Source organism: Solanum pennellii, chromosome 12 (genome assembly GCF_001406875.1).
Source record: "Solanum pennellii chromosome 12, SPENNV200".
NCBI classification, from domain to species: Eukaryota; Viridiplantae; Streptophyta; class Magnoliopsida; order Solanales; family Solanaceae; genus Solanum; species Solanum pennellii.
The window spans coordinates 77,748,250-77,775,829 of record NC_028648.1 but is presented as its reverse complement, the minus strand read 5'-3'; the positions used below and the strand labels follow the sequence as shown (position 1 = coordinate 77,775,829).

General features: G+C 32.3%; 4 protein-coding genes and 1 non-coding gene across 8 annotated transcripts in view; 4 read left to right on the top strand and 1 right to left on the bottom strand.

The window, feature by feature from the left end:
* The first annotated feature begins 9,132 nt into the window (after positions 1–9,132).
* Positions 9,133–12,819, top strand: LOC107006870 (COP1-interactive protein 1-like). Its single transcript, XM_015205388.2, has 3 exons — positions 9,133–9,216; positions 9,713–9,901; positions 10,262–12,819. The coding sequence occupies exons 2-3, from the start codon at positions 9,799–9,801 to the stop codon at positions 12,478–12,480; spliced, it is 2,322 nt and encodes a 773-aa protein (XP_015060874.2). The 5' UTR covers positions 9,133–9,216; positions 9,713–9,798; the 3' UTR covers positions 12,481–12,819.
* A 445-nt stretch (positions 12,820–13,264) lies between these two features.
* On the top strand, positions 13,265–14,810 carry LOC107006859. The gene has a single exon (XM_015205373.2). It carries the CDS (start codon positions 13,271–13,273, stop codon positions 14,726–14,728), a length of 1,458 nt encoding a protein of 485 aa, XP_015060859.1. The 5' UTR covers positions 13,265–13,270; the 3' UTR covers positions 14,729–14,810.
* A 6,109-nt stretch (positions 14,811–20,919) lies between these two features.
* LOC107006545 (endochitinase A-like) lies at positions 20,920–22,281 on the top strand. Its single transcript, XM_015205071.1, has one exon. The coding sequence runs from the start codon at positions 20,920–20,922 to the stop codon at positions 22,279–22,281; it is 1,362 nt and encodes a 453-aa protein (XP_015060557.1).
* Positions 22,282–23,321: 1,040 nt separating this feature from the next.
* TRNAR-UCU lies at positions 23,322–23,394 on the top strand. The gene has a single exon. It is a non-coding gene; the product is annotated as a tRNA-Arg (tRNA).
* An 851-nt stretch (positions 23,395–24,245) lies between these two features.
* LOC107005424 overlaps positions 24,246–27,580 on the bottom strand; it is a 6,180-nt gene continuing 2,845 nt past the window's right edge. For 2 of the 4 annotated variants that reach the window (XM_015204016.2, XM_015204017.2), the window contains exons 5-6: positions 25,313–25,455; positions 24,674–25,222 (exon numbers count right to left, since the gene is read on the bottom strand). In XM_015204016.2, coding sequence (XP_015059502.1) covers positions 25,021–25,222; positions 25,313–25,455 — 345 coding nt within the window. In that variant the 3' untranslated portion in view covers positions 24,674–25,020. Of the gene's footprint in view, positions 24,579–24,673; positions 25,223–25,312; positions 25,456–27,580 lie in introns of those variants that run through there. The other 2 variants (XM_027913880.1, XM_027913881.1) reach the window with 2 other exon arrangements.

Here is a 27,580-nt window from a genome sequence, read left to right as displayed (position 1 = left end):
TCTAATAATGTAGAAAAAAACTCAAATCCGAGACAGAATCAATATCTTAATCACTTCTATATCAGATTGACCCTAAATTTTTATTGATCTAAATACAGTTTGACTATGAAAAAGGTAAAGATAATTAAACTCCATCTTCTTTCCGTTACAAATAAAGAAAAAGAGCAGATCATGTACCCTCACACCTTTCGAATATTTTTTTATTTCGTAAGCAATAATGTCTAATATTCTAAATGTTTTTTTTCCAGGAAATTCATATAGCAAGTAATGAAATTATACAGGAAAACTTTTGTTAAAAGTCACGTAAACTTCTCATGTTTTTGTAGAATCTTTTAGATTTTTGACAATATCTAACATAAGGATGCAAATTGCTCACTTTGAAATACTTGAAGGATGTTTTCTGCTAAGAATGAACCCCAGAAATTCTTTAGATTCTGAGTCCTTTGACAATTTTGCTTTGTTTATACTAACTCAAATTAATTCAAATTCGCACAGTACATAATCAACTAAAAGAGAACATGCTCCCAATTAGTGGTTTGATCTGCATTCACAATTCGACAATACACTATTATTCACAAGAAACACTTGACACAACATAGGTCATATTCATATCTTAGTTCATAATCTTAAAATATAGGGAGATTAGTAATAATCGATATAGACCATATACTGAAAAGAGGTGTTTCACTTGCCTATGGTGAAACTAACTAAATTAGCATCTAAGTGGATGCATTAGCTAAAGACCTATGTGGGCACGTAGTTATGGAACAAGGAGATGCTACTAGAAACTTGAACTTGCTAAACATAGAAGGAACCCATATGGGAAATCGGGCTTGCTATACGTAAGAGTATTCATCTCATATTCATGTTCACTTGGTGCTAAGCACAATTCCCTTTAAAGTAACATTAAGTCTTTACTTATGTTTATTATTCATAGGAGAGTGCACTTGGGCATTCATCCCAAATTACACCATATTAGCTCAACAATTTATTAGGTGAGAAGAGCCTTTCACCCTTAGAACCAAGGACATGTGAGTATATCATTCATACCATAGTGCAATTGTCAATAAAATTTATGAAATACTTTTTTCTATCACGAGATGGTGTTGACTTTATATCACGAACGTCAGCGTAAATCAATTCTAAGGTATTAAAATTCCTTTCAACAACACATACTTGACATGTTGATTTATTGCAATAGAAGTTTGGTAATACTTCTAAGTTGATCTGTTTTTGCAAGGTTTTGTAATAGACATGTCCCAAGCATTTATGTCACAAACAATTTGATTCAAACAAGTAAGAACAAACAGAAATACTAAGTTTGAAAAGACCTTCAATGAGGTAACCTTTCCCACAAATATTTTGTTATTTACTTTTTATAACTTTCTCAAATACAGACATGTTTAGAGCCAACACATTGTCATATGTCCTTTTCGGAAGAATCTTTCCATATCATTCAATTCAATTTGATATAAAATTACCCATGCCCATATTACTTTCATCAGTCCAATAAGGGCAATATGACCATAATATTCGTTTTACAACACAAACATGACAAATCACTTTTCACCAATGTTTTTGTCTATACAATTTTTTATTTATTTTAATAGACATATCTTTTCATGAAAAATCACAATATTCTAAGTGAAATTTTTTCATCAAAGAATACAATCTTTTGAACGAGTAATATAATTTTGTGGTTTTATACTATTCATATCATATACTTGTAAAGAAACTCAACGACCACAATATCAAATATACTCCAAAAATTTTGTAGGTCTAACATAATACAAGAATGTCATTAAATTTTGGAAAAATGCAAAAGTACCTCCTCAACCTATGCCCGAAATTCCAGAGACACACTTATACTATACTAAGGTCTTATTACTCCCCTTAACTTATTTTATAAGTAATTTTCTACCCCTTTTGGGCCTATGTGACACTAATTTTAAAAAAAAATCAATCAGCGTTGGGCCCACAAATAGTGCCACGTAAGCCAAAAAGGGGTAGAAAATTATTAATAAAATAAGTTCAGGGGGTAATAGGACCTTAGTATAGTATAAGTGTGTCTCTGAGATTTCGGACATAGGTTGAGGGGGTACTTGTGCATTATCCCTTAAATTTTATATCTTGTACTTTCAAATTTAAATTAGATAGTAAGTTTAATTTTGTCTTTATCACAAATAAAGAACCCCCACATTTTAAATATGTTTCAAAAATATTTTTCAAGTATTGAAATCATTTTTCACATATTTTTTTCTCATACTTTCATATTTTATACTATCAAAAAATACATTTACAACACGAAACCTTCTTTTGGAGATTTAATCCATATAAACACCCTTGCAGGCACAAAAATCACTCATTTTATGTCACTAGTGTTTTTTTACTTTCCATCACAATTAGACAAATCACTTAGTATTTAGAATACCCCATTCATATTCTATTTGTCAGCAATGATTCCATGCAAGTCACTTTTCTTGCTAATTTTTCCTTCTTTCTCATTTTCCGTCATATTCCAATTTTCCTAAAAAAACATTGAATTTCAACGAGAAACTAAACTCATGTTCAAATATTGTTAGGAGACAACATTCATCCATTTACTTCTTCTCATAGTTATATAAAATCAAGAATATAGCAAAAAATAAATTAAAGTGCATATCTTAACCTTTATGCATAAAATAACTTTCTTATTGAAAAGAAGACTAAAGGGGTGCAATGCTACAATGCACTTGGGAAGAAAATAAAAATAATCTTACCCATCCAAGAAAAACTTACTACAGAAAATATAATTAAACATACTAAAGTAGTACTAATTCATCCCAAAACTCTTTTATCATATGATAAAATAATTCTCTTCTTCTTCCTTTTTCTTTCTAACAAAAAGAACACGGAAAAAAAGTAATTTCCTTATCACAGAAAATACCATCAATATTAAATTTCTTAAGCTTGTTGCCTCCTAGATTCAGATTAGCAAATTTGAAATAATAAAAGATGAAAAGTAAAACACAAAAAAATAACGGAGTCTACAGAACCCACTGTGTGTCCTTAAGAAATTTAATCCCCTCAAGTACCCGAGGTTGCAGATTAATTCCTCCCAAGATAAAACAGTTTAACCATTAAAGAAGTAGCGGTACCTCAAACTTCAATAATTTCAACGAACTCAAAATGACAACAACGAATCACACACAGACACGATCAATCGATTTTGTTTTGTAAGAAATGTATGCAGAAGAAGGGAAGAACTCGATGCAGAAAAATGAGAGAAAGTCTCTCTATTTATAACCAACAAAGGGTAACGGTCACAACTCTTTTGAAAGAAGATACCTTTCAGGAAGGTCACAATACTTTGGAAAAGGCACAACCTTTCAAACGGTCACAACCTTTTAGAAAGGACAAAATATTTCATAAAGGGCACAATCCTTCGGCATCAGGAGAGTCACAACCCTCTATTTCCTGTTCACACCTTTAAAACCCAACAATTTTGTTGTAGTAATCTAAAGTCTTGATCGATTCTTGTTTGTATATTATAAAACTCATCTCATTAAACCTAATTAGTAAGACATTTAGTTGTTCTAAAGTGAATGTAACACACTATACTTTTTTTGATTCATATATTAACAATTTGTTTACTGTCCACGAATTATCATATCATCTATATTAGTTTATGTTAGGTTATTAGCATTTTAATATTAATATTTAACATATTAAATTGCTTTATCTTTTGGAGTTATAAGAATGAACATTGGAATGGATGACTTCTACATCATCCATTAGCATTGGTTATCCATCAATGTATTTCATTCTTAATTCCTCCATTACTCTTTGTAACCTACTTTTGGAGTTATAAGAATGAACATTGGAATGGATGACTTCTACATCATCCATTAGCATTGGTTATCCATCAATGTATTTCATTCTTAATTCCTCCATTACTCTTTGTAACCTACTTTTGGAGTTATAAGAATGAACATTGGAATGGATGACTTCTACATCATCCATTAGCATTGGTTATCCATCAATGTATTTCATTCTTAATTCCTCCATTACTCTTTGTAACCTACTTTTGGAGTTATAAGAATGAACATTGGAATGGATGACTTCTACATCATCCATTAGCATTGGTTATCCATCAATGTATTTCATTCTTAATTCCTCCATTACTCTTTGTAACCTACTTTTGGAGTTATAAGAATGAACATTGGAATGGATGACTTCTACATCATCCATTAGCATTGGTTATCCATCAATGTATTTCATTCTTAATTCCTCCATTACTCTTTGTAACCTACTTTTGGAGTTATAAGAATGAACATTGGAATGGATGACTTCTACATCATCCATTAGCATTGGTTATCCATCAATGTATTTCATTCTTAATTCCTCCATTACTCTTTGTAACCTACTTTTGGAGTTATAAGAATGAACATTGGAATGGATGACTTCTACATCATCCATTAGCATTGGTTATCCATCAATGTATTTCATTCTTAATTCCTCCATTACTCTTTGTAACCTACTTTTGGAGTTATAAGAATGAACATTGGAATGGATGACTTCTACATCATCCATTAGCATTGGTTATCCATCAATGTATTTCATTCTTAATTCCTCCATTACTCTTTGTAACCTACTTTTGGAGTTATAAGAATGAACATTGGAATGGATGACTTCTACATCATCCATTAGCATTGGTTATCCATCAATGTATTTCATTCTTAATTCCTCCATTACTCTTTGTAACCTACTTTTGGAGTTATAAGAATGAACATTGGAATGGATGACTTCTACATCATCCATTAGCATTGGTTATCCATCAATGTATTTCATTCTTAATTCCTCCATTACTCTTTGTAACCTACTTTTGGAGTTATAAGAATGAACATTGGAATGGATGACTTCTACATCATCCATTAGCATTGGTTATCCATCAATGTATTTCATTCTTAATTCCTCCATTACTCTTTGTAACCTACTTTTGGAGTTATAAGAATGAACATTGGAATGGATGACTTCTACATCATCCATTAGCATTGGTTATCCATCAATGTATTTCATTCTTAATTCCTCCATTACTCTTTGTAACCTACTTTTGGAGTTATAAGAATGAACATTGGAATGGATGACTTCTACATCATCCATTAGCATTGGTTATCCATCAATGTATTTCATTCTTAATTCCTCCATTACTCTTTGTAACCTACTTTTGGAGTTATAAGAATGAACATTGGAATGGATGACTTCTACATCATCCATTAGCATTGGTTATCCATCAATGTATTTCATTCTTAATTCCTCCATTACTCTTTGTAACCTACTTTTGGAGTTATAAGAATGAACATTGGAATGGATGACTTCTACATCATCCATTAGCATTGGTTATCCATCAATGTATTTCATTCTTAATTCCTCCATTACTCTTTGTAACCTACTTTTGGAGTTATAAGAATGAACATTGGAATGGATGACTTCTACATCATCCATTAGCATTGGTTATCCATCAATGTATTTCATTCTTAATTCCTCCATTACTCTTTGTAACCTACTTTTGGAGTTATAAGAATGAACATTGGAATGGATGACTTCTACATCATCCATTAGCATTGGTTATCCATCAATGTATTTCATTCTTAATTCCTCCATTACTCTTTGTAACCTACTTTTGGAGTTATAAGAATGAACATTGGAATGGATGACTTCTACATCATCCATTAGCATTGGTTATCCATCAATGTATTTCATTCTTAATTCCTCCATTACTCTTTGTAACCTACTTTTGGAGTTATAAGAATGAACATTGGAATGGATGACTTCTACATCATCCATTAGCATTGGTTATCCATCAATGTATTTCATTCTTAATTCCTCCATTACTCTTTGTAACCTACTTTTGGAGTTATAAGAATGAACATTGGAATGGATGACTTCTACATCATCCATTAGCATTGGTTATCCATCAATGTATTTCATTCTTAATTCCTCCATTACTCTTTGTAACCTACTTTTGGAGTTATAAGAATGAACATTGGAATGGATGACTTCTACATCATCCATTAGCATTGGTTATCCATCAATGTATTTCATTCTTAATTCCTCCATTACTCTTTGTAACCTACTTTTGGAGTTATAAGAATGAACATTGGAATGGATGACTTCTACATCATCCATTAGCATTGGTTATCCATCAATGTATTTCATTCTTAATTCCTCCATTACTCTTTGTAACCTACTTTTGGAGTTATAAGAATGAACATTGGAATGGATGACTTCTACATCATCCATTAGCATTGGTTATCCATCAATGTATTTCATTCTTAATTCCTCCATTACTCTTTGTAACCTACTTTTGGAGTTATAAGAATGAACATTGGAATGGATGACTTCTACATCATCCATTAGCATTGGTTATCCATCAATGTATTTCATTCTTAATTCCTCCATTACTCTTTGTAACCTACTTTTGGAGTTATAAGAATGAACATTGGAATGGATGACTTCTACATCATCCATTAGCATTGGTTATCCATCAATGTATTTCATTCTTAATTCCTCCATTACTCTTTGTAACCTACTTTTGGAGTTATAAGAATGAACATTGGAATGGATGACTTCTACATCATCCATTAGCATTGGTTATCCATCAATGTATTTCATTCTTAATTCCTCCATTACTCTTTGTAACCTACTTTTGGAGTTATAAGAATGAACATTGGAATGGATGACTTCTACATCATCCATTAGCATTGGTTATCCATCAATGTATTTCATTCTTAATTCCTCCATTACTCTTTGTAACCTACTTTTGGAGTTATAAGAATGAACATTGGAATGGATGACTTCTACATCATCCATTAGCATTGGTTATCCATCAATGTATTTCATTCTTAATTCCTCCATTACTCTTTGTAACCTACTTTTGGAGTTATAAGAATGAACATTGGAATGGATGACTTCTACATCATCCATTAGCATTGGTTATCCATCAATGTATTTCATTCTTAATTCCTCCATTACTCTTTGTAACCTACTTTTGGAGTTATAAGAATGAACATTGGAATGGATGACTTCTACATCATCCATTAGCATTGGTTATCCATCAATGTATTTCATTCTTAATTCCTCCATTACTCTTTGTAACCTACTTTTGGAGTTATAAGAATGAACATTGGAATGGATGACTTCTACATCATCCATTAGCATTGGTTATCCATCAATGTATTTCATTCTTAATTCCTCCATTACTCTTTGTAACCTACTTTTGGAGTTATAAGAATGAACATTGGAATGGATGACTTCTACATCATCCATTAGCATTGGTTATCCATCAATGTATTTCATTCTTAATTCCTCCATTACTCTTTGTAACCTACTTTTGGAGTTATAAGAATGAACATTGGAATGGATGACTTCTACATCATCCATTAGCATTGGTTATCCATCAATGTATTTCATTCTTAATTCCTCCATTACTCTTTGTAACCTACTTTTGGAGTTATAAGAATGAACATTGGAATGGATGACTTCTACATCATCCATTAGCATTGGTTATCCATCAATGTATTTCATTCTTAATTCCTCCATTACTCTTTGTAACCTACTTTTGGAGTTATAAGAATGAACATTGGAATGGATGACTTCTACATCATCCATTAGCATTGGTTATCCATCAATGTATTTCATTCTTAATTCCTCCATTACTCTTTGTAACCTACTTTTGGAGTTATAAGAATGAACATTGGAATGGATGACTTCTACATCATCCATTAGCATTGGTTATCCATCAATGTATTTCATTCTTAATTCCTCCATTACTCTTTGTAACCTACTTTTGGAGTTATAAGAATGAACATTGGAGTGGATGACTTCTACATCATCCATTAGCATTGGTTATCCATCAATGTATTTCATTCTTAATTCCTCCATTACTCTTTGTAACCTATGTAACCTATGTAACTCCCATTGTAACCTATGTAACTCCCATTGTAACTTATGTAACCTATGTAACTCCCATTGTAACCTATGAAACTCCTAAGGCCATTATCTTCACTATTTACTACCTCCATTATCTTCCTATTCATTGCTAGGAAGATTTCTTGTAGTATAAATAGTGGTAGTCTTCATTTGGTTTCATACACACACAATTCATAAGAGAAAACAAAGAGTGAAAGAGTTAGTCTAAAAGAGAGTTCTTATTAGTTGAAGGGAGGTGTTCTTTTTTGTGGAGCTTTGGACTCAACTCTTGTCCAGAGTTGTTGAGTTATACTTTGTGAAGGCTGTTGTATCCTGGAGGGGACAAGTCAAAGAGGACTACTGCTGGACCGGTGAAAACATTTGCTGCAGTGGGCTTGAATCTCCTTAAAGAGAGCGAGATATCCGCGCCTCAGCCTGAAGAGATTACTTTCTTCATTTTATTTTCAATTGTAATCTTGCAATTTTATTAGCTTGTAAGTTTTTTCACTAACAGTTTACTAGATATGTATTTTTGTTACTGCAATAGTTCAAGAGCGGCTCAATCATATTAGTGGCCTAAGTTAAAAATTAATGGGGCCTTAAACTTGATAATATAACCATTTCTTATTTTAAATTATTTTTCATGATATATAGTACTCAAATATGTCAAATTTCTACTAATTCCTTCATTTTTCATTAAAAGTTTATTTTTTCTACAAATAGTATTAAATATTTGTTAAAAGATAATAACTTATAACTTATTATTATTTAAAATGAGGCCCCTTAAATTTGGAGGTCTAAAACACAATATTTTTTTAACACTATCGAGCCACTCTGTAACTATCAAGAGTGCTTTATTAAATAATTAATTCATTCATTCATACTATATTTAAAATGTAATGTCCTTTAGTTAAAAATTAAATTACTTAAATATGTTTTTAAATAATATATTTATTTTACTAATTAAAAATTAAATAAATTCCCAAATTTTTCAAAAAAAATTAGATAAACTATTGTTTCATATAACGTTTATTTACATTTTATGGTCCGTTAAATATGTCCGTTGTTAATTTTACCGATTGAATCTTATAGATAAAATAACATTTAATACGTTACTGTAAAATATATTTACGATAATTATTGATGCCTAATAGCCATAGAATATCATGGTAGAAAAAGTAACTGAAATTTCCCCTTAGTTTCAAGATACTACACATGTTAAGAAAATGCAAATGGCTATTCTTCTATTTCCTCACAGTTTTTCAGGTAAGAATTTAAATATTTTTTTAATCTTTTCGTTATGCATTTTCTATGTTGTAATGGACAAATAAAGATAAATTTTGAATAATCCTAATGATTATTAATGAGAGATTATGTTTGTACATCCATGATTTCAAATGTTAATTACATTAGATCTGTTCATGTACGTATCGAAAAAAGTTTCTCTACCTACACAATGTATGGGGGTAAAGTTGCGTACACGCCCCTCATACGTACCTCACTTGTGGGATTACATAGCGTATGTTATTGTTGTTTCATTAAATTCGAATATGCATGGATGATTAATCAAAAAATATTTGTGTTTGGATTTTCTTCCATGTATGTTACTAGTTTGAACCATGCAATCCATGTTCAATACTTACCTTTTATGTTATTAAACGGAAGTCTGGTGCACAAAGTATTTCACGTTCAACGGGCAATTTTTGTATGTTATTAGCTGCTGGAATTAAGTTATGTACATTATCTAAATGAGCTATTGCAGATCCTGGATGTCCTTTGTCTCAGATGGATCAGTCATTTTGACGCTAGCAATCGTTCAATCTTAAGTGGTACTTCCCTTTGAAAATAATGGAAGCAGAGATGGCGAAGCAACGTTTGAAGGGTTCGTTGAAGGCTTTTCAGATTCATATGGATCCTGAAAAAGAAGCACAGTTGAAAGGCATAAAAATAGGTAACTATTCCACTTGAAAACAGCCTCAGTTCTCTTACAATGTTATGAGGGGTTGTGGTTTAGCTTAGTAGAGGCAAATTGAGTACAATTTCGATTACTATGACATGATCCGAGGGTCTTTTGGAAACAAACTATTAGTTGACATGTTTTCTTCATTGTCGCGTTTTCTTTTCATCACTACTATGATTTGTTTGACTTGATCCGAGGGTCTTTTGGAAATAACCTCTCTACTTCCACTAGGTAGGGATAAGGTCTGCGTACACTCTACCTCACCAGACCTAACTTAGTGAAATTTCACTGGATATGTTGTTGTTGTTGTTGTAAAGAGTCGTAACTCGATGAGTTTGTTGTTTATTGCAGAGATTGAAAACAAGGTAAAAAGGATTGTGAAGCTGAGTAAGAGTATGAACAAAGGAAGTAGAGAGGGGAACATAAGGAGAAGAGCAGAACTTATCCAACTTGTTGATGATCTCCATAAACAATACCAGTCACTCTATGCTAAGTATGAAAATCTCAAAGGAGAAGTGAAGTATAATCTTTGTGCCAAAGCCGGGGACGATGATGCATCTTCATCTTCTTCAGTTTCAGATTCCGAAGCATATCATTCCCCGTGGCAGTTTGCTGGCGAAGGCACCTCATACTTTTCGAACACTACAAATCACGAAAATGCAAGTTTGGACTTGGACTCATTACCTGATTCACCAACATCTTCTGTTCAAGAACCAGAATCTCGAGATTTTTTCAAGGACTTGAACAATCAAGGCACAGAAAATAGCATGACGGAGAAGTTGATAAATGAATCTGCCTGGTTGAAGGAGAAACTAACAGAAAAAGAAGAAGATATCTTGTCTCTAACCAAGAACTACGAGGTTCACGAGAGTGAGAGATTGGCTGAGATAAAGACACTAGAGGATCAAATTGAGATGATGAAGATTGAGCTTGAAACCTCATGTGTACAAAAGAAAGAACTCGGAGAGAAGTTTACGTGCAAGTCAAATGAATTTAAACAAATGGAAGCAGCATTTCAAGAGAAATCAGATCAATTTTCTAATCTTCTTACAAGATTCGAAGAAAATCAGACCAACTCAAAGTCGAAAATTGATGATCTAATGGCACAGGCAAAGTCTCTGCAGCAAGAGTTGGATTCTTTACATACGGAAAGGAATGAACAGATTAAGTCCTTCAACAATCAGAAACGCGAGCTGGAGTTGTCACTGGAAAAGAAGTGCCACGAGGGAACTGTAGAAGTTAAGGATTTAACCGAAAAGATTGAGTTTCTGCAGCAAGAGCTGGAAGCCACGAGCCATCGTAAATCAGAAGTAGAAATGTCACTCAAAGAAAAAAATGAAGAACTTTCGGAATGTCATCTCCAGATTGAAAATCTAAACGAGAAACTAACAAGCGCCTCTTCGATTGAGAAGGAGACATTAAAAGAGAAAGAAGGCTTACAATTACATGTAAAAGACTTGAAATTGGAGGTAGACTCACTCTGCAGCCAAAAGAGTGACTTGGAAAAGCAGATAAGGGATATAAACCAAGAAGCTCATCGTTCACAAGTAGAAAAAGAGGAGCTAACCGATAAGATGAAAGAATTGGAAACCATTCTATTAGAGAAGAAACATGAGATGTCAACTCTTCAGAAGAAACACGAGGCCTACACGAATGAGAATTCATCTATGGCAACACAAATCAACACTCTTCAGCAGCAGCTACGAACCGAGGAAACTGAAAAAGTTCTATTGCTGTCACAGCTTGAGAAAGATAAACATAACTCGTACAATAGCCTTAATCATATGGAAAAGAAAAACATCGATTTGACCACGAAGATCACAGATCAGGCGAAGTCAATAAGAGAAAATGAAGATATTATAAAGAAGCTGAATGAGGAACATAGACAAATGAAGATCAGGTTAGAAGATTCCAAATCAAATTTGCAAAGTGCTGAAAAGAAAATAGAAGAAATGACCGAAGATTTGCGTAAGAAGTTTGAAGATGGTCTGAGAATCTTGAGCAGGAGAATCCGTGTGGCAGAGCAAATGCACCTTGAGAACAAGGAGTGGTATCAAAGAACAAGAGACTCGTACGAGAAAGAAAATAATGATCTAAAAGAGAAAAATGCAAGGCTACAAGTTGGGGTTCGAGGCATTAAGGATATGACACTGACAGCAAACGATACGTTGGCTTCACTAGACACAGTAGCTCTAAAATTTGAGGAGTGTACCGGTCATTTCTTTAATCGAATGTCAAAGGTTTCTTGTGAGCTGAAATTCGTAAAAGATTGGGTTATGAGGAAAAACAAAGCAATAGTACATGTACAAGATGATTTAGACTGCTTACTTGAACAGTTGGACATCAAGGAAGCCGAGATATTAGTGTATAGAGAGAAGGTTTGGAAATCAGACAATAAGGTTAGGGAGTTGGAGAAAATGCTAAAGGAAAAAGACGATAGTATGTTGGCTCTCAAGGAGGAAAAGAGGGAAGCTATTCGACAGTTATGTATTTGGATTGATTACCATCGAAGTCGTTCTGTTTATTACCAAAAATCACTTTCTGTCTTTGGCAGCAGAAAGAACCTTTAGGATTCTTCATCAGTATATTGTTAGTTGTATGTCTCTCGAAAAATCATGATCAAGGTGGAACAACTTCGACATGTTTAGTGTAAGTTTTGATTTCTTTCTTGTTGTTATAACAAGCAGCAGTAGGCACTTGTGAATTATCATCATCTTTAGACAACTTCTCATATGAATGTGTGATATAACCAAGTTTGTTATTACTCAATACAATCCTATATCTTAATCTACGTGCCACAAAAATGTTTGGCATTTTACGCGCCTAGAATCTGAATTAGTTGGGGTCGCAGTGCAGATACCAGAAACCGAGTGGTAAACTAAGAACAATACTTTATTCTGTTGCTGTGACTGTTGCTTTAGCTTATTCCTAATACTGAAGACTATTATATCTTTTTCTGTTTTACTCGAGATTTGTGACCTTATAATTTATTAACATGGATTGAGACTTGTGCAGATTATACAAGCAACCAATTTAGTCAACTTAAATTGAGGACTTATAGATATGTGTGAGTATTATTTAAACAAGCTCACAATCATGTGCAGCAGCTCTATGTTAGATCTCAAAAGAGAAACTCCGTTTGTCTGGTTTTAACTTGACACGGAGTTTAAGAAAGTAAGAAAATGTATAGATTGCTTGTGCTCTTAAACATGTCACATGGAAAATTATTATAAAAGATAGAAGACATTATTTTTCAAACGGACTAAAATCGAGGGAGTACAACTTAATAAAGAAATGAATCATGGCACTTTTTTTTTTCTTCAGAAAAGGAATTGAGGTTCTTGGTATTGAACTGTACTCATGGCAAAAGATCAAACTGGTTTTTCCAGTTTTCGATTTTGTTTCTGGTTTCTTGTTTTCTTCTTTGCCTTGTCATCTATTCCTCTACTCTACTGGCCTTGTTTCTTTGGCTATGGCTATTCCTATATCCAAATGACAGTGAGCAACGAAAACGGATCAACTAATCTACTGAGATTCTCGAAAGCTTGGAATCATCTTGACTTTTCCTCACAACCACCTCAAAGACTCCTTAAAATTGCTCTGTTTGTCAAGAAATGGCCAGATGAAAATCAAGCTGGAGGACTTGAACGACACGCCTTAACACTCCATCTCGCCTTAGCTAAACGAGGCCACGAGCTTCATATCTTCACAGCTTCATCCTCCAACTCATCATTCCCTTTATATCCACATTTTCACATCTCGAGGCCTACTGCTGCCGGATATCTTGACCAAGCCGTTGTTTGGAAGCAATTTCAAGCAGAAAACGCGACAAAAAGGCCCTTCGATGTGATTCATACAGAGAGTGTAGGCCTTAGACATACTAGATCGAAAAACCTGAAAAATCTTGCTGTTAGCTGGCATGGAATTGCCTATGAAACTATACATTCTGATATAATACAGGAGCTTCTCCGAAATACTACTGATGATCCTGTAAAGTCCCCTGCTTTGTCTGAAAGAATGAAGAAGGTTATTGAAGAGGTAAAGTTTTTCCCAAATTACGCTCACCACGTTGCCACGAGTGATCATGCTGGAGATGTACTTAAAAGGATCTATATGATCCCTGAAGAACGCGTTCATGTCATACTAAACGGTGTCAATGAGGAGATATTCAAGCCTGATGTTTCAAAGGGCAGTGCTTTCAGATCCAACCTTGGAATCCCGGAATCAAAGTCCCTAATCGTGGGGTTAGCCGGGAGGTTAGTTAAAGATAAAGGACACCCTTTAATGTTTGAAGCCTTACAACAAATTTTCAATGAGAACTCAACATTCAGGGACAATGTCATTGTTCTGGTTGCTGGAAATGGTCCATGGGGTACTCGATACAAAGGCCTCGGATCGAATAATGTGATGGTTTTAGGACCATTAGAACAGGATCAACTAGCAGGATTCTACAATGCAATAGATGTATTCATAAACCCCACATTAAGAGCTCAAGGATTGGATCACACACTATTAGAAGCCATACTAACAGGTAAACCTTTGTTAGCAACGAAACTCGCCAGCATTACTGGTTCGATCATCGTTAGCCAAGAAATCGGGTATACATATGCACCTACAGTAAGGGAATTGAAGAAAGCTTTGTATAAGATTTTGGAGGATGGAAGGGAAAGTTTACAGAAGAAAGGAAGATTTGCTAGAAAGAGGGGTTTGAAGTTGTTTACTGCTACCAAAATGGCTGCAGCATATGAAAGACTTTTTCTTTGTATCTCAAGTGATGAAAAGCAAGCACACAACTATTGTATGTACCAACCTCACTAAGGGTTTCTCTTACGATCAAACGCTTACCATCATTGTCAAAAAAGTATACCTCATGCTGCTTTTGAGAATCGAAACGTTTATCGTCATGTTAAAAGTTATAGCTGATAGCAAGAGCTAGCGCAATATTATTTTTTTAATTAAGTTCATGAAGCAAGCATCATGTACGATTAGACATGATGTGGCGTTACTCAAAAATCTAGAAGTTACAAGTCACAATAATTAAAAAAATCAAAATATCTAAAAGATGTAATGATAAAATTACAATCAAAGATTGAATTATTTGAATTTTAAAATCAGAAAAGTGTGTCGGGGGAGTAATTATTTTTATTTTGATGTATTTGTTCCCCATTAAGTTATTAATTTAAGGGATAATTGCTTTGGGTATATTTGAAAAAGTTATTTTATATGCTCATCTATTTTTCAGAAGTGTGATTTTCTTAAAATCATTGTGAAATTTTTGTTAAATTAGATGGAGTATGGAAGATTAAATTGTTTTAATCTTGATTCTAGCACATGCTAACATTTCTATTCCTAAAAAAAAAAAAAATTAGGAAAGTTGATCCCCTCAATCGGGGAGACGGTTCAAGCAGATTAGCAATTAAAATGAATGTCTCAAACATAAATCGTTAATAACTTTTATATAATTGATTTTTTTCAATTGATAATACAATCCTTTTTATTTTATATTCTCTTAAACTTCTATACAAATCTTTCGTTTTATATTAAAAGGTTACTTTTTCTACGAGGAGTATTTCGATCCACTTTCTTTAAAAGAGAAAATATAATCAATTATTGTAAAGAAATGATAATCCTCAAATTTGGGGTCTAAAACACATGTCTTTTTCTTAAGACGGATGAGCAAGGCCCTGCCATTAATGCGCGATATATTATAATATTCTTTCAATATATGTCGCGAACACTTTCAATAACAATAACACTATATATATTATTAGCAAAATAATAATGACGTAAAACTTATTACATTCTTAAAAAAAAATTCCTGATACTGATCATTCTGTACCAAACGATTTTTAAATGCACTCTATCAAACGATCCCTTAGTTACAAAAATCAGCTTCCCATTCACAATAGCAATAAGTTGAATCTTGACCTTGTAAACAATAATGTTCATAAGGTTTATGACCACTGGATATTTTAGTGCACTCTGTTAGGCATATTCTTGATTGTGATTCTACTGGACAATCAATTCCAAGTACTAATCTCTCACAAATATTTACTAGAGCACCCTCAGCTGAAATCATACCTAAAAAAATCAAAAAAATCATTAGAAATGCCAATTTTTAAATAAATAGATACATAAATAGATTTGACCTTTTAACTATGATTTTGTCCTTTACTCATCAACTCGAGAGTCTATCAGATACTGTCTCTTTACGTTTATGAAAGATGGGAATAAGAACTTAATCATTCTTAGAAAGCTACTTGGGAGATTCATCAAAAATATTTGTAATATTAAAATTTTATAAATACACACAATTTAACAAATAATGAAAATAAAAATTATCTTACAAAAAAAAAAGTCTTATGGGGTCTCAAGAGTAGAATGTGGTAGACCTTATCATTATCTTTACGAGGTAGAAAGATCGTAAAATAAAACCTATTCTACAACCAAAAAAAAAAAAAAACCTTGTGGAATCCCACAAAATAGGGTCCTGAGGGTAGAGTGTGACAGACTTTATCACTATCTTTACGAGGTAGAAAGATTGTAAATAAAAATAACAAAAACCTTGTGAAATTCCACAAAATGGGATCTTCTAGCAAAGGTAAAGTGTAACAGACCTTATCACTATCTTTACGAGGTAGCAAAATTATTTTTAAAAGATAGTCACCTCAAGCAAAATTAAAATAACAATTACAAGAAAAACTCGATAGTGTATGTAAAATACCATAATAATAACAATAAGGTGCAATCACTTAAACACAGTAAATCCGAAAAATAAAAACTAACTTATTATATATACCTGAGGTGAGAAAAAGAAAAGCTATTAGGAAGAAACATGTTGCTATAGCTTGCTTCATTTTCAATTTCTGAACTTTTTAAACAATTGATTTATTTTTTTCAAACTTTTACACTTCTATTTATATTAGAAATAAAAAAATATATTCCTATGTCTTCAATTCAACTATATATGGCAAAAATTTCATATTACTTTTGACATATTTTAAAAATAGAAGAATATTAATATTTGTGTACCTATTATAGAAATAAAATGAATTCCACTTACCAATAATTACATGGATATATTGTACTAATGTAGAGAATTCAAATTTTGAATCAAATTTGTAAAGATTTTGTCATTTTGAGATAATTATTATTTTTATTACCTAAATTGAATGTAAATATAAGTACATACCTATTTTAATCCTTTTTTTGAGATTTTAAGTAATTCACCAATTAAGGAATATTAACTACACTTTCTTGATCCATATTATGTGGGTTTTTTTTTTTTACTTTTATTTTATGTTTAATAGAAAATAAACTAATTTTTACATAATCAAAAAGGTATTTTCTTTTTTCAATTTCACCTTTAATTAGATAAGAAATTTTTTGCAAAATCAAGAAATCATATTAAATTAATATTATTTAATTAATTATAATTTCGTGAAAACACTTTCAATTTCTTCAAATAATTAAGAATTTTTTAAAAGACGTGTTCAAACTAAAAACAGCAAATAGTATAAATCAAAGAAAGTATAACAAATAATTTAGAGAGTAATTAATTATTTAGGGATCAATTTTGATCCTTATTAATTTAATCCTCATGTTCTCTCATGGTTATAATATCATTATATTTCTAAATCAGCAATTAAAAGGAACTATTTTGGTGAAATTGGAAGGAGAGGATTTTAATATATGCATACTTAAAATATTCAGATTCATTAATATAATTTTTCTAAAAAAATTATATTCTTAAAAACAAATATTTACATATAAATTATACATTTAATATTATACGGGCAAAGGACAGAAATCACATACTTTTAAGGTAAAATTATTATTTGTCCCTTATAAGTTTATAATTATAGAAATCTCTCAAACTGATACAATAATATAAGCACTAATACATTAATCTGATGCACGAGATACATTAATCGTTAAGTAAGAGACATTACATTTTATACATGATACACTGATGCGTGAGATACATTATTCTGATGCATGAGATATATTAATTTGATGCGCGAATTACATTAATTTGATGCGCGAATACATTAATTGATACGTGAAAATGAGAAATTTTGGAGATCTGTAAAACTAATAGAAGATAATGATAATAAGAAAACTTAAATGTGAGATTTTTGTCATTTTTCCATATTATATAATTAACACACACGATATACATCATACCAGTACTAATGCCGTGTATATAATAAAGATTTATTAATATCTTTTATGATTTATATAGTTTATATTACTATACAATTACAAGGTTATATTCCAGTCTTCCATCTCTGTATATACTAGTAAATTAACTATACGGACAACGACGAAAAAATCGATAAAAATGTTTATATGTACATATAATGTAGGGAAACTTACATAAATATACTATAATAAAAAAATATTTACCATTTATAGCAATAATATTTTTACCTCACTTGATCACTTTTAATTCATTTATAATACAAGTTTAATACATATTACAAAGAACAATATATTATTCACATATAATACAAATTTTAATGATGAATAATACATTTATCACACATTTTAATACACTTATAATACAATGAGACAATTTTTTACCAAACAAACATGATATATTTCAAAAAACAATTATAATTCATATATATTGCATACATAATTCACTTTTAATACATATTACAGATTTAACAAAGCATTGCTATAAATGGTAATAAACAAAAAGTATCGCTAAAATCAGTAATTATTTTTTAAAATGTATTAATTTATGTAATTTTTCCTATAATGTAACAATATCGTATAAATGGTATTGGTGTATAATGTGTATAGAAGGTATAATTGTGTATCAATGATGTATATATATATTCTTATACATTTTTATACAATATTTATAGGGAAATTATGTTATTACACGACCTAAGATAACACAATATCTAGAAATTCCTACCATTTGAAGTAATTACAAAATTTCTTTTTTCCTTTTCTCTCTTGACATCGGGATATATCACTCCACCTTTATAAACATATTACGATTTTTTTTTGTGTGTGCGTACAATGTGTCAGGTACAAATGTTATTGTTGTTTCAGACCTAAATTAGTATGAATTAGATAGTTATGTATTTAATACATAATTTATATATCTGATACATAATTGTTTGCTATGTATTGGGCGAATGATCAATATATCTGCCAATTCTGAATAGTTTAAACTTATTGTAATTTGAGAAACTTTAGGAATAATATGTGATGATAACTAAAAATATGACACATGAGTCTAACTCAACCCCTATAGCAATTAGATGATTGTTCAAATTCATATAAGCAGATCATTAGATTAATTCCGAACTAATATAGAAATTTTACTCACTCTAACATTCCCTCCCCCTTCATGTTCATGCCCAACCGAAAAGTGAACCAAAAGTCAAATTAGGATGGTCCTAAATTTATTGTGGACTTTTAGAGACACACTTATGCTATATTAAGGTCCTATTACCCCCTGAACTTATTTTATTAATAATTTTCTATCCCTTTTTGGCCTACGTGACACTATCTTGTGGGCCGCTGATTGACTTTTTTTTTCAAGCTAATGCCACGTAGGCAGAAAAGGGGTAGAAAATTACTTATAAAATAAGTTCAGAGGAATAATAAGACCTTAGTATAGTATAAGTGTGTCTCAAAAATTTTGAGTATAGATCGATGGGATACTTATGTATTTTTCTAAAAAAAAAACTACAACAATGATATGTTAAATATGCTTAGAACTAAATAACTTTGGCAAATAACTTTAGCTTACAAGAAGCACCTAAGAAAAGATACGGTATTTAGGGGACATTTTGGTTATTGCAGTTAAACTGAGGTAACTGAAATGAATATTATTATAGTTACAATATTAATTCAAAATGTGTCTTGATATCCTTTTATTTAAGTCATTCCTCATTATTCATCAACCCTTTAAAAATTGAGGTTTTTTTTTGTTTGTGTGTGTGTTAAGCAACTATTAAAATTAATGATTTGTTTTTGTGTTCAATATTAGTTTTTTATTTCCTCTATCTCAGTTTGCTTAACTAATTGATTTTATACGAATTTTAATATGAGTATTGAGTATTAAGTAAAAAAAATTAAGAAAGATTATAATATTATCTACTTAAATAAGCCGACTTTTAAAATTCAATATCAGGTAAAAAAACAAAAAATAAAGAAATATAATAATATCATTAACTCAAATTAGTTGAACATCCATACAAATACTAGATATCATGTAAGAAAACAAAAAAATTGAAGAAAAATTGTAATATTATTAACTCAAATTGGTCTAACTTTGATACATTAGTCACATTTCTATACAAACATTGGATATTAGGTTAAAATTAAAAAAAAAATGAAGAAAGATTACAATACAATCAACTCAAATCGATCTGGCTTCTATACAAATAAAGAATATAAAAGAACAAAAAAAAATGAAGAAAGATTACAATACAATCAATTCAAATTAGTCATACTTCCATACAAATATCGAATATCAGGTAAGAAAAGAAAAAAAAATTAAAATACTGTCAACTCATATTAGTCCGATTTTAATACAAATAATGAATATCTAGTAAGAAACAAAAACTTGCATAAAGATTATAATACTATTAACACAGATTAATCCGAATTCAAACAAGTAACCTATATATTAGGTAAGAAAATGAAAAACAAAGAAAGATTATAATACAATCAACTCAAACTAATCAAACTTCCGTACAAATATTAAATATCGTGTAAGAAAACAAAAGAAATAGAGCAAGACTATAAAAATACTATCTGCTCAAATTAATCGGACGTAAGAAAACGTAACGGTATAGATTATAATTCTATCGACTTAAATTAGTCGGACTCATATACAGATATATCTGATAAAGAAAACAAATCATTTGAATTGGGCGCCCAAAATCGAAGAAGACTGCGTATAAATAGACTATCAAATCAAAGCCAGCTATAGTTGCTCTGTTTTCTGTTATTCACCAAGAAAGAAAGCTCTGTTTTCCATGGCTCCTAAGAAGGAGTCGTCGTCCTCAACTTCCACTCATCAACCCGCCATTGGTACTCGAACATTTCCACGCACTGCAAGACCCAATTTGGGTTCTGATTCTGATCCTCAGCGACCACCTGTTAATGTTGCTCCAAGCTCATCTGGAAGTGGAATAGCAAAATTGGGTTGTAATGTTAAGCCACCCAGGTTCAAGAAGGCAGAAACAAAGAATTCTGATGGTGGTGGTGGTGGTGGTGAATCTTCGTCAATGGGTTTGATGAAAAAGGTGAATTCAGGGCCTGCTGCCATTGGTACTCAAAGCTCTGTTCGACTACGCGGTAAAGGAAAAGTGGATTCTGATCCTAAGCCACCCATGTCCAAGAAGGTAGAAACAAAGATTTCTGATGGTGGTGGTGGTGGAGAATCTTCTTCTATGGATTCCAAGAAAAAGGCGAATTCAGGGCCTGCCGCCATTGGTACTCGAAGCGCTGTTCGAAAACTTGGCATAGACAAAGTGGGTTCTGGTGTACCTTCTGATTCTGTTTCTCAACCACCCAAATCGGAAAAGGCTAAAACAAACACTTCTGGTGAATCTTCTTCCATGGACTCAAAGAATAAGACGAATACGGAGTCTGCCGCCATTGTTACTCAAAGATCTACTCGACAACAACGCGGCAAAGGTATCAACACTGCTGGCGGCGCCTCTTCTCCCTCCGCCACCGCCGCCGTCGCCGCCCGCCGTCGCAATGAAATACCCAAATCGCCTATTGCTCAAAAACCCATTATATCACCAAATACTCGTTCATCCAGTACCAAGATATCCAGCACAACTTCTTATGAGGGAAACGCAAGAGTCCCCGGACCAGCCAAGAAAAGGTTAAGTATGGAACCCTCCTCCAGTTCCGATCGACTTGATAAAGGCAAAGCGAAAATGGTGCCTTCTGAGGAAAATACGCCGGAAGATATGAAAGACAAGAAGTACCCAAGCCTGTTCAAACCAGTGAGTATAACAAGCTCTGAAGCCAATGCCATCCTCGCTAAGCGGTTGCCCCTCAAGAAAAGGTCAGTTGTGATTCCAACTTCCAGTGTTCTCACCCGTCAGGGCAAAGCCAGATTGGTAAATTCACAACCAGCAAAATCCACAGCGTCCACTGCTCGCCGGAGTAAACCCAAATCCGATTCTGATCCAACTCCTCCTGCTGACCCACAACCACCAAAAGGCAGAGCTTCCACTTCCCGGGGAAAAACTGAAATGGGTTCTGACCCAACTCCACCAAGTTCCAGTACAAGGGGAAATTCATCGGTTTCAGCAACACCCAGGAAGAAGACGACTGTGGAGCCTTCAAACAGAGTGCTTCGAAGTGGTAACAAAAACTGAAGTTCTGAGCATTTTTTCTGGGAAAATTACTCAATTTTGAATCATTCAATGGAAATTTTTTTTTGTAATGAATAGTGGCAATTTTTCTTCATGTTAATGAAACTCTGTTCCCTCACGTATTTTAGCTCGAGTTTGATCATAGATTTTGAAATTTAAATTTAAAAAACTAAGTTATTAATATTTTGATTAAATTCTTAGACATACGTTTTATTTGAAAAGAAATTAGAGTATTGTACCCGAAAATTAGTCTGAGTCCCAATTTTCATGATCAATTTTAAAATGCAATCTAAATTTTATGGTTAACAAAAAAAATCGGGCGAATCAAACTAAATCAATAATTTGAGGGTTGATTTGGTTACTTCTATAGATGAATATTATTTATAGTTATTTATGTTACTAAATTGCCATTATAACGACTTTGTTTTATCATTTAAGATGTCAATAACTTCTATATATTTGCTTAATTATAAGCTTTCATAGTCAACCTTCTATTGATTAAATTTTCGGCTATTCAAGTTGTATTCAATCTGTTTCTTCAACTTTGGTGTGAAGTTCTTCGTGTCTTTTTATTCAACAACTCTAATTTCACTTTAACTTTTATAATAAAAGCAATTTATTGTTGGTATAAAATTACTTTCATTTCTTTTTCTGATATGAATGTGAATATGGGCTATGCTTATATGCGGATGAATCGTGCAATAAAATACATTGTGAATGTTTGGTACATGAATTATTTTTTATGTATGTTTTGTAACTGATTTTATAATAATAATAATAATAATAATAATAATATATATATGCATGAGCTTTTCAGAGTTAAAAAGCATGATTTTTTTTTTTGTTGCAATGATTGTTGTCAATTCATTCTTGTCGACAATGACAAAGTCAAAATGTTTAATTGGAGAGGTTCATAATATAAAGAAGTAAATATACGAAAAATTGAAAAGGGATGAAACATCTAATTGTATATGTAAATTTGATTAGTTTGCTTCTTATAATACTAATTTTATATTGTTTTCTTGTTCAGTTCAAACAAAATGGCGCCCATGGCCTAATGGATAAGGCACTTGACTTCTAGTCAAGGGATTGTGGGTTCGAGTCCCACTGGGCGTGTTTGTTTTTTCTTATAAGAAACGTTGAATGGGTTCGAGTCTCACTAAGTGTGTACATATTTTTTAATTTTTTTTCTATCTTGTATTATGGAAAGATAATGACCCTTTAATTACTTAGTAATTGACACTTCAAAAATAGCTTTTAAAAAAAATAATATTTTAATCAAACACAACCTAGAAAAAAAAATTTAAATTATTTAGCGTAACACAAACTATAGTTTGGCGAAACAAGCTCTTAGTTGATCGGACTATGTAAACATATGCACATGATATAAGGACCCAGAAAAACTAAATATATTACAATATAAAAGAAAGATAAAAACGCATCGTCTAACAAAATGAGACATTATAAGAGACTGATAACGAAACAAAACACTAAGGGATCGTTTGGTACAATGGTGGGATATCCCACGTTCTATGGGATAGTTAATCTTGCCACTTAGGGGTCGTTTGGTGTGAAGGTAATACCAAATAAACCTGGAATTATATTATAGTACCGCTTAATTTGTTGTTTGATTGACAAGTTTAAGATAACTTATTCTGAGATTAATAATTAGTATCAGGATAAGTTATCTCTTCCTTTGGGTGGTATAGTAATCCCAATATAACTTATCTCCGAATAAAATAAATAAATGACAAAAATGTCTCTTTCAACCCTTTTGTTGCATCACTTTTTACATTTATGAAGGACATTTTTGTAAATAATAAATTATTCTTAAAATTTATAATTTTAAATACAATAAACGAAACACTCAATAAAAAATAATCTCATCATAACTACATCATAATTTGAATTCAAACCAAATGACCCCCTAATGTAAAAGTTATGCTGAAAATAAATAATACGCCAAATCAAACATGAGATAAAGTTAATCCCAAATTTTATTCTGAAATTATTATAATTAGCCATGTATAAAACAATCTCGGAGTGTACAGTACGAAGGAAAATGTTTTTCAATTTCCACATATTTGGGTGGCTTAAACTATGTTTTCTATTGGACTTTATCTTCCTCCAGTTTTAAAGAAAATAACCTATGTACCAAACATAGGGAAAACATTTTCAAAACTCTCTTACAACCCTCACCCCGCCTCCGGCACGAACCAACCCAACGTCCTGACCCCAACTCAGGGTCCAATCTTCGACCAATAACTCTCTTGCATCACCTACACGAACTCCTGCAACACCTTCACGAGTAAACGAGGGTGTTCAATTAAGCATCGAGCAGGGTAGAAGGGTACAGAGGCACGGAGTAGGAATAGGATCAATGAAAGCACCAATGTAATAAACTAAAGCCTTGTATTGATCAATAAAAGGAACTTACAAGCAAATTGTTCATCAACAGATCATTTTTAGTAATCAAAGAGCAAGAGGACAATAAAAAAAGAGAATTTCCAGGTTGCTATTACAAATAATTGATGAAAAGAAAATACCACAAGTCCCTAATGGGGTATCTGTATCTTCTACTTATAGCCATCTCACATGCTCTTTTCTAATTAGGATCCCAGAAGCAATTTGCCAACTCCTCTTACTGTTGCCCTATTTATAACATACGGCTACGAACACAGACCAACATACCAAAAATGGGGGATTCCTCACCTGGAGAAGCAGAAAAAGCTTAAGAGCGCATTAGATCTCCATCGACTGTAGCCCGGTTGAGGCTTTAGATTTCTTTTTTCCTTTCCTATTTCCATTTCTATTTTCTCTTATTTTTGGCTTTTCATCTACAGTAGGTTGTGTGCTTTGCAGATGTTGATGAATGGCACCTAATGGATCTGACTGGAAAGCAGGATGATTAATAACTGCTTGTAATTGATTGTCTTCCTTCAACCTGTTGGAAGTAGACATTTTTTAAAAAGATTTGCTCTATCATAAAAAGGACGACGGATTTTGAAAGCTAAACAAAGCTTTAAGTACTCACACTAAATTTTTCCTAGTTTTACTTTTCAACTTGAACTCTGCAGGTTTTGGTTGCTGAGAGGCTTTCAAGTCGGGGAGAAACTCTGTAAGTGTAGAAAGATCATACGCCTTCAATTTCTTTTGCCTGCTTCTTACTTTCTTCTTCTGGCAGAAAACAAACAACACTATTTAGTTGAATAAACATAGGGTATAGCTTCAAAGAGAAGCATCAATATTTAACTATTCAATTCACTAATAGAGAACCATTACACTATGTTATATTGTAGAGAAAAGGTAAAAAATACCCTTCAACTTCCGTTTATTAGTTAAATTTATTCTTTCGTTATACTATCCAATTATTTATACCCGCTGTTACTAAACATAGCAAATACACCCCTCAATTGGATGGTTTCCCCCAAATGTCCAAAATTGCCCGATTCCCTCTTTGACCCGAACCCGATCCACTAAAATTTATAACAAATTCAATCTCAAAACTCATCTATCCCAATCTTCTTCATCTCCTTACATGGAAAACTTCATACATTTGAAATAGCAACAGCCCATTTATTCCTCCTCTTATTTCTTTTTTATGCAACAAACAGTAATGGACCAATTTGGATGCATTCAAGTTTAGAAGATCTATACAAGATCAAGTTATATTGCTGCATCTAATTGTGCACTTCCTTTCCAGTATGCTGAAGGCTTCCTAGTCATCCATTTAATTCTACACTTTGCTGCAATTTTTTTAAAAACTGTTTATTGGATTTATGTCAAATTTTTGCCTGTAATAGTACAAAAAAGAGTCATTTCGGATTCAACAAACCTAAAGAGCTTCTTATGGTGCAACACAAACATTCAGCCACATATTAGCTTTGACTCGAATAGAACTCCAACCTCAGAGAAGAATAACCAGGAAACATTAATAACAATACACAAATGAAAGAGCTATGAACCAACAACAGTAAACAAATGACTGCAAAAGGTAAAGCTCTGGTTGGCCCTTAAATGAAATATTTACATAACGAGCTCCCTTTCCGAAGGATCAACAGGAAAGATTCTAGTAAATATTGCAAAAGAAAGTTTGGATAAAGGGAAATTCAAAGATCAGATTTTTGGATGACCTAAGGAGCTTCACTTGGAGGAAAAGTCAATCTCAATAACCCTTGGGTACAAGACGAGACATGGTATTTTCATGGAGGAAGGAGATGAAGAAAGATCGGATAAATTGATTTTGGGATTTAATTAGTTATGGGTTTATTTAATTAAGTGGGACGGATTCGGTTTAAAGAGGGAATCGGGTATTTTAATTTTTTAAAATTTAAATAGGGTAATTTTGATTGATTTGGGCAAACTGTCTAATTAAGGAGTATATTTGCTAAGTTTGGTAATGAGTAATGACAGGGGTATAAATAGCTGGATAGTATAACGAGGGATAAACTTAACTAATAAATGAGTTGAGGGGTTATTTTGACCATTTTCCTTATATTGGATCATGCAACCAACAACAATATCATGAAGAATTTGGGACGAGCTGACACTGACATTTTAGAGGTATGCAAATGTGTGTGTGGGGGGGGGGGATGGAGGGATGGGGTAGGAAGTTATTTTTGGGGCTGATCAAAGCATGCTGAGTAGAAAGTTGGCAACAAGAACTAACCTCAACATCTCTTTGCATCTTAGAGTAATGACAATGAACCCAAGGACATACTTAAAAGTCCAGGTACTATAGATATCGAGATTCAGAATTGCAAAAAGTACAGCGATGCACATAAATAATCAACTTCAAGGAACCACTCATGTATCTCAATTTACATATTAACCGAGGTGAAAACAACTTAAGATATGACTTCCCGAAAATCTTACAGGATTTCTTGGGAATGTCATCCCATTTAGAGCATCAAAAGCAGAAACAGAGCAGTAAGTGGCAACTAATCAAGATGAGACTTGTTCGACCACTTCGCTCAAGATGTCCCTTCTAGATGAATTCATCAATATTAATATGGACACCAGACACCAATGCACAATCTTCTTTCAATTTTTTATTTGTCCACAGTTAAAGTTCAAATATAGGGAGCAAACCATACGCCCCTAATTTCTGCTGTAAATATGCATTCATCCAGGATAAACATGTTTTCTCATATATAAAATTAGTGCAACAGACAGTTTACAGGAAAGCAAAGTCGGCCTCTTCTAAATCTTTTTTCTTCATCTATTTTCGGATATAGATAAGAGGCAAATTATATTAGAAGCATCATTCATTTCTACGGTTCTATTTTAGCAGCACAACCCC